General features: G+C 53.5%; 1 protein-coding gene across 4 annotated transcripts in view; it reads left to right on the top strand.

The window, feature by feature from the left end:
* Nucleotides 1-2427: 2427 nt before the first annotated feature.
* The window catches only part of PCDH17 (protocadherin 17), a 163285-nt gene continuing 157301 nt past the window's right edge, over nt 2428-8411 (top strand). For 3 of the 4 annotated variants that reach the window (XM_075563006.1, XM_075563003.1, XM_075563002.1), the window contains exon 1: nt 2428-7505. In XM_075563006.1, coding sequence (XP_075419121.1) covers nt 4947-7505 — 2559 coding nt within the window. In that variant the 5' untranslated portion in view covers nt 2428-4946. The remainder of the gene's footprint in view (nt 7506-8411) is intronic. The other variant, XM_075563004.1, reaches the window with a different exon arrangement.

Raw genomic sequence — 8411 nt, 5'->3', positions numbered from 1 at the left:
TACAGAGTCATATAGTGAAACTTGCCAGTCAATCATGATTCAAATCATATTTTTACATATTGATCAGCCCTGCATGATAGAAAGATTGTTGAAAATGAAATGCAGTAGGTAATTTCCATCTGCTGTAAGTCAACAGAGACAGTCAAGCAATAGAGGAGGGGGCGTACGTACACGTTCTATTTATATGAGTGTATAAACAACTTCAATCAGGTGTGGCTATTTTACAACTTTCCTTGAATTAATATGGAATGCATAAAAGCCACGGATTTGTCATTTTAAAAGAAGCAATCATCTATAAATAAACGTATAATTACTACTCTTTATTTAAATTAGCTGCTGCTCTTTGCCTCAGCTTCCATGCCTCAGCTTCCAAGAATGAGAAGCTTCCAAGAATAAGAAGCTGGAATTTCACTCAGCAAAACCTCCCAGTTTTCTACAAAGCTCTGCTCAGTAATGGGATCAGTATATGCATGACAAACTACCTGTTTAGAAAATTCAAAGGCATCTTAGGATTTGAAGATCTGCCTGTAAAGTGCTCTTTTTGTTGTTGTTGAATTTTCAGACTGTAACAGAGAGACTTTAAAAAGGAGTGGTTGAATTTTTGATCCAGTCAAACTGTAAACTCAGACTATAGTTTACCTCATTTGAATCCACTGGGAAATAAATAGCTCCTTTACCTGAGTCTGTAAGCAATTATCCCAACAACAACCTTCAGAACTTTCTTGTAATTGGTCTGGATTTGATTTTCTTTGAGTTTTGAATGATTCATACTACAGACTTGTAAGTTAGTCATTCACAATTTATAAATGGCAATTTAGCTTTAGTATTTATGAATTGTGATCAATACTCCAGCAATCACAACACTCACCTTTTCTATTTCAATACTTCAAATTTCTTTTATGTTCTTAACTCTTTCCCAGCATCACTGGATCCAAAGCAAACCACCCGTGACTTGTAGATGTTTGTGCAAATTGGTCAGAAGAAATCTCTGAGCTTAGGATCTGTAGTTGAAGATTTGAATATACAAGGAGTTTGTGTGTGTGTGTGTGTGTGTGTGTGAGAGAGAGAGAGAAATAAAAATCATGTATTTTGATGTGCACAAATCGCAGATATCTATCTTGATGTGCACAAATCGCATATATCTATCTCTAGGGCAGTATCTTGACCGATAGCGATAGCTGGAATTCCCACTGAAATTCCCGCTGATCGCCTTCCTATTTTATGGCTCAGCTTCTATGTATAGGGGCTTTGGTAAAATGTGGTTATTGACGGTTAGTCTTAAGGAGAGAGTATTCAAATTACCATGTGGAATTTTAAGAACAAGAAAGAGGCAGAACAAACCACCCAAACTCTGCTTTTTGGTGGGTGCCTGCTTTACATTGAACCTGGGCTCAGAGGGGTTTCCGGGAAGGGTAGACCCCCAGGGGATTATTTATCCAGGTTTGAGTTTTGGTGGGTGCCTGCTTTACATTGAACCTGGGCTCAGAGGGGTTTCCGGGAAGGGTAGACCCCCAGGGGATTATTTATCCAGGTTTGAGTTTTCACAGGCTGTAAAGCAAGCCCTGACAGCGAGCACTACTCCTTAAAAGAAAGAGGTTTTCCTCTCAGGAGACACTGCCTCCCTTCCACTGAGCTCCAGCTTTTCTTCTGAAACACTTTCATAATCAAGTGACTTCCCTTACATGGATGCCTGGGGACAGCTGATTTTTCTCCAAGGATGGAGAAAGTTACATATTGATTGCTGCTGCTCTCAGCGTGTTTGCATCAGTGCGGACAGAAGCCCGGGCGTGCGTGTTGTCGCATCGTGCATTCACATTCATCCCCCGCCCCCCCCCTGAAATACACATCACACCCCGCGAACACACACACACACACACACACACACACACACACACGCACACACACCTCATTCAGATGGATCCACGCGGAGTCAGACGATCTGCATCTCCCTTGGCATGGGCGTATGTACAATAATGGTGCGTGCGTGTGCGTGGGTGTGTGTCCAGAAACCCACCAGAAAGACCGCAGCTGTCTTATTTTGCAAACATGCTGCGATGCCCGTTTCTGCGTATACCAGGCATTGAAAAATTGAAATCGCTGTCAAACTCCTACATCTATTCCCCGTTTTCGAGGAAAGACCCTGGAGACCACGCTCCTGTTAGCTACAGGCCTGGGAAGACCTGTGGTGTGGCCGCGGGCACCGCCGCCACCGCTGGGTGCTGGGCTCCACCAGCAGCGGTCCTCTCCAACCAACTGATCTAATCAATGACTCCGAAAAGCTGGGGCTCCTGGCCCCACCCCCGCCAGCCTCTTCTCCGCCTCCCATTGGACGTGGGCCGAGGAGGCCGGGCCTTCCTCCTCTCGCGGATTGGCTGGCAGGGAATCCGTATCAATGTTTAAGCGGCGGCGTGAGGTGAATAGAGTCAGTCAGCAAGAGGCGCTGGGGAGAGAGCCGGGCCGGCGAGCCTGCCGGGCGGCTGCGGCAGCGGCGGAGGGCGGCTGGGGAGACGCTACTCCAACTGTTGAATTGAATTTTCACCTTCGTTCCCTCCGGAGCTTGGCTTGCCCACATGGATTTATTTGCTTCGAAAGCGGCACGGCTCTCGCAGACCGTGGGCTGATCCAGGCACGCAGCAGATTGACAGCGACCACCCGCGACCGAACCGGAGGAAAGGGGGGAAAAAGAAAGCCCTCTTCTCCGCGGACGGCAAGATGAACTGTGCGCCTCGGGGCTGGACTTTGTGAATTAGGAGCGTTGGGAGGAGAACCTTGAACTGTAATGCAGGACTAAGCTGTGGACACGCGCTGGAGACCGAATTTCACCCCCAAGGCGCTGAGAGAGATGGGGGTGCCTCACGCCTAAAGAAGAGGGATTTCTTCTCTGTTTTTTTTCTTTCTTAAAACAAAACCAAACAAAATAACATTAAATACACCTAGCAGAGCAGACGTCTGGTTTTCCAGATCCGGAATCCGGCAGAAAGAGGTAGAGTAAAAGTCCTGCTGGATTCAGCTTCACTCCCTCTCCCTCCTTTTTTTTTTGCCCCCCTCCCCCCAAAAAAACATGCATTCGATTTTTCTTTCTCTGGAGTGAGTCAGAGAAAGCGCTAGGGAGAAGCCGCAACTCCTGTCTGCCAAGGCAGGACGAGGAGTGGGGAGTGAATGCGATTCGTCCCGCTGCCTCTGACTCATCCGGGCAGCTCGGAACACCTGCATTTTTGGATGTGTCATCTCCGGGTGTCCAGGAGCCTACAGAACCCGAAATAATGTCCGGACCACAGACCCGTGCCTAACAGCCCCCCTGGGAGGTAGCCCCCGAGGTGGGCGGCCCTGGCTGGACAGCCTCGGCCGCAGCTCCTCGCCCGTTGCCCTCCCCGGGCAGCTCCGAGGGACTGCGAGAGCCAGACTGCAGACTGCATCTCGCCAAACCTCGATGTGTGTTCCTATCCTCCAGCGTAATCCTTCTACTATTTAAAAAAAAAATCGAAAGAAAAAAATACACCGCACTTTATTCGCTTCAAATATTCACCACTTTTATTGCTCGCCAAGGTTTTCCTTTCTAGATGAAGAGGGCTGGGAGGCAGGGCCATTGGAAGGAGATGCTGAATAGAAAGAAAAGGGAGGCACTTGACAGCCCAGCCCTGTGAATGCAGAGACTGTTTCCTTCTAGCCGGAGACAGGGCGAGTGTGTGTGCGAGGCCTGGGAGGGGGGCTCCCCCTGCCTTTGAATTCCGCCTCTCCCTCCCCCTCCCGATCGGCACGTCCAACCAGGAGTTGCCTGTTGATTTCCTTTCGCCTGAGAAGCAAAGCAAACTAGAATTAAACTGCGACCACAGAAGTCCTTGCTCCGGGGGAGAGAGGATGGGATGGTAGCGGTGGCGACTGGCTTGGCGTAGAGAAATCACCGAGCGTGGGGTCTACGAACAGGGGAGGAGATCTCTCTGCGTGTGTATATATTTTTTGGGGGGGTTTTTGTTGTGTGTTTTTTTTCCTCCTTCCAATTGACTCACCTCACAAACGCTGATCAGACCGTGTGGCTTTCTGGAATTCGAGAGAGCCTTTTCCGAGGAAGAGAGGGAGGAGCCTGGTGGAGGGAGGAAACTACAAATCGGGACACTAGTTCTTGGCGCTGCATTTCCTCCCCTCCCTTTGGCTGCTCGGCAGGGAGAGAGAGAAATACGCTTGGCTGGGGGATGCAGTCCGCTGCCGCCGCCGCCGCCTTAGCCAGCAACGGGAGATTAGATCTCTAAATGCAGCAAAGCCTTGCCTGAAAACAGACCAGCCCGCGCAGCGCGCAGACATTTCTCGGGGCGCTGGGGAAGCTGCACAATCTCACCGGGACTCTCTTCGTGGCTCCGCGTCCCCATCAATTTCAGCACGAGAGACCAGTAACAAGTAAGGATTTCACTTTCCGATCTGCCTAGAGACACACCTCCCCGATCCCTCCCCCACTCCAAGTGCCCTGTATTCCCGAGGCTGCGGGGCGGGAGAGGATTGGCGGTGCCCTAGCCGGGGCTAGGGAGACCTACGCCTTCCCGAGCTCATTATCATCCTTCCCAGACGCGATTTCCTACGTGTCGCCAGCCTCGGCCGTCAAGTTTCTGCTGCCCGGAGTCCCGGCCAGAGACAGACAAAGCCTAGGGCTGCCCCCCACCCCACCCCCCCGCAGCAGTCCCGGAGCCGCCGGCTGGCTCCGCGTCCCTGCGGCTCCACCGCGCTACTGCTCCTCGCCCAGTGCAGATGCTGTAGATCAACAGGTTCGAGAACTTGGGCAGAATCCGGAGAGCCCGCCGGGTGCCGCAGCCCGAGCGCGGAGGGAAGAGAGGACCGACTCCCCGGCTCCCGGCTCGCGTCGCCCGCGCGCGCGGCGCCGGGGCCCCAGACTGGCGCGCACCCACCCGCTCGCCCCTCCAGTCCGCCTGCTCCGGCCCCCACCCCACCGGTCTGGGATGTACCTTTCCATCTGTTGCTGCTTCCTCCTGTGGGCCCCTGCCCTGACGCTCAAAAACCTCAACTACTCCGTGCCGGAGGAGCAAGGTGCGGGCACGGTGATCGGCAACATCGGCAAAGATGCTCGGCTCCAGCCAGGGCTTCCGCCCGCAGAGCGCGGCGGCGGGCGCGGCAAGTCGGGCAGTTACCGGGTGCTGGAAAACTCGGCGCCACACCTGCTGGACGTGGACGCCGACAGCGGGCTTCTCTACACCAAGCAGCAAATCGACCGCGAGTCCTTGTGCCGCCACAACGCCAAGTGCCAGCTGTCCCTTGAGGTGTTCGCCAACGACAAGGAGATCTGCATGATCAAGGTGGAGGTCCAGGACATCAACGACAATGCTCCTTCTTTCCCCTCGGACCAGCTCGAAATGGACATCTCGGAGAACGCGGCGCCTGGCACGCGCTTCCCCCTCACCAGCGCGCACGACCCTGACGCCGGCGAGAACGGGCTCCGCACTTACTTGCTCACCCGGGACGACCACGGCCTCTTCGCGCTAGATGTCAAATCCCGCGGCGACGGCACCAAGTTTCCCGAATTGGTCATCCAGAAGGCCCTGGACCGCGAGCAGCAGAACCATCACACACTGGTCCTGACGGCCCTGGATGGAGGTGAGCCCCCGCGCTCGGCCACCTTGCAGATCAACGTCAAAGTGATCGACTCGAACGACAACAGCCCTGTCTTCGAAGCGCCCTCCTACCTGGTGGAGCTGCCCGAGAACGCCCCTCTGGGCACGGTGGTCATCGATCTGAATGCCACCGACGCCGACGAGGGTCCCAACGGCGAAGTGCTCTATTCCTTCAGCAGCTACGTGCCCGACCGCGTGCGGGAGCTCTTCTCCATCGACCCCAAGAGCGGGCTGATCCGTGTTAAGGGCAACCTGGACTACGAAGAAAACGGGATGCTGGAGATCGACGTCCAGGCCCGAGACTTGGGGCCCAACCCCATTCCTGCCCACTGCAAGGTCACGGTCAAGCTCATCGACCGCAACGACAACGCGCCGTCCATTGGTTTCGTCTCCGTGCGCCAGGGGGCGCTGAGCGAGGCCGCCCCGCCCGGCACTGTCATCGCCCTGGTGCGGGTCACCGACCGCGACTCGGGCAAGAACGGGCAGCTGCAGTGCCGCGTGCTGGGCGGAGGAGGCACGGGCGGCGGGGGCCTGGGCGGACCTGGGGGCTCGGTGCCCTTCAAGCTCGAGGAGAATTACGACAATTTCTATACGGTGGTGACTGACCGCCCGCTGGACCGCGAGACTCAGGACGAATACAACGTGACCATCGTGGCACGCGATGGGGGTTCGCCCCCACTGAACTCCACCAAGTCGTTCGCTGTCAAGATCCTGGACGAGAATGACAACCCGCCTCGCTTCACTAAGGGGCTCTACGTGCTGCAGGTGCACGAGAACAACATCCCCGGAGAGTACCTGGGCTCTGTGCTCGCCCAGGACCCGGACTTGGGACAGAACGGCACCGTGTCCTACTCCATCCTGCCTTCGCACATCGGCGACGTGTCCATCTACACCTACGTGTCTGTGAACCCCACCAACGGAGCCATCTATGCTCTGCGCTCCTTTAACTACGAGCAGACCAAGGCTTTTGAATTCAAGGTGCTGGCGAAGGACTCTGGGGCGCCCGCGCACTTGGAGAGCAATGCCACCGTGAGGGTGACGGTGCTGGACGTGAACGACAACGCGCCGGTGATCGTGCTGCCCACGCTGCAGAATGACACCGCCGAGCTGCAGGTGCCCCGTAACGCCGGCCTGGGCTACCTGGTGAGCACCGTGCGCGCCCTGGACAGCGACTTTGGCGAGAGCGGGCGCCTCACCTACGAAATCGTGGACGGCAATGACGACCACCTGTTTGAGATCGACCCGTCCAGTGGCGAGATCCGCACGCTGCACCCCTTCTGGGAGGACGTGACGCCCGTGGTGGAGCTGGTGGTGAAGGTGACAGACCACGGCAAGCCCACCCTCTCTGCGGTGGCAAAGCTCATCATCCGCTCAGTGAGCGGCTCCCTGCCCGAGGGAGTGCCCCGGGTGAACGGCGAGCAGCACCACTGGGACATGTCGCTGCCGCTCATAGTGACTCTGAGCACCATCTCCATCATCCTCCTAGCGGCCATGATCACCATCGCCGTCAAATGCAAGCGGGAGAACAAGGAGATCCGCACTTACAACTGCCGCATCGCCGAGTACAGCCACCCGCAGCTGGGCGGGGGCAAGGGCAAGAAGAAGAAGATCAATAAAAATGATATCATGCTTGTGCAGAGCGAGGTGGAGGAGAGGAACGCCATGAACGTCATGAACGTGGTGAGCAGCCCCTCCCTGGCCACCTCCCCCATGTACTTCGACTACCAGACCCGCCTGCCCCTCAGCTCGCCCCGGTCGGAGGTGATGTATCTCAAACCAGCTTCCAACAACCTGACTGTCCCGCAGGGTCACGCGGGCTGCCACACCAGCTTCACCGGACAAGGGACTAATGCGAGCGAGACCCCCGCCACTCGGATGTCCATAATTCAGGTAGGAGACTTTTAGCATAACTGGGACTTCACTTTAGTGCTGTTTGGAGCCTTCCTGAGACCATTGTAACAGGGCAAGCCACACTGCCAGTAGCAGTGACAGGGGAGTTTTTTTGGCTTTTTAATGGAAATGGTTTATACTTTGGACACTGACAGCTTGTACATTGTGTTCTATACATAACCCATCCCATGTGAATAGTTTAAGCTCGGCAAGATGTAAATGACTTGCTTCCGTTGCATTTTTAAAGTTTATTTTTATAGGTTTTAAAATTTTAGGGAAGCCTTTAGTTTTCATGGTTCCTTTAGAATTTCAGTTCTAAGATTATTTGTCTGCATTTCATTCCATAATAAAAAGGTTTCCAGAATAGAAGACTTCTCTTGTTGTAGTTAAGGAGGCCGGAGTTTGAAAACAAATCATTTAAAAACAAGCAAACCAAACAAAACCCGCAATGCCAAAATTCAACCGAGGCACAGAGACAAATTGAGAAAGTGATGTTCATGGGACACAAAGAAACAACTGTCAGAGTCTCAGAGCTGGAGTCAAATCCAACTAAGTTTTCAAACATAAAATTCAGTTTTATGTTTTAAATGTGTTGTTAGAAACACACATCACATTTAGTCTTCAGCACAAATTGCAGTGGGATGCAATAGTTTAGCTTCAACTTTTGCAATGTCAGCTGTACTCTAAAGTGATTTAAAAATGTTTGAATGGATGCTGGCTCTGCATAATGGCTAGTGAGAACCTGTGGAAAGTTTGTATGCACTGACTTGTCCCCTGTGGTTTCCTCAGTCAGGTTCATGTATCCAGTGAAGAATGAACAGTGGACTAGAAGGGTCACAGACTCACTTCATACTTTAAAAATGAGAAGTGAAGTCCATTAAGGGAAGTAGACGTGCCAAAAAGCAT

The sequence above is a fragment of the Tenrec ecaudatus genome, chromosome 11 (assembly GCF_050624435.1).
Source record: "Tenrec ecaudatus isolate mTenEca1 chromosome 11, mTenEca1.hap1, whole genome shotgun sequence".
NCBI classification, from domain to species: Eukaryota; Metazoa; Chordata; class Mammalia; order Afrosoricida; family Tenrecidae; genus Tenrec; species Tenrec ecaudatus.
This window is presented reverse-complemented; position numbering and strand designations above follow the sequence as displayed.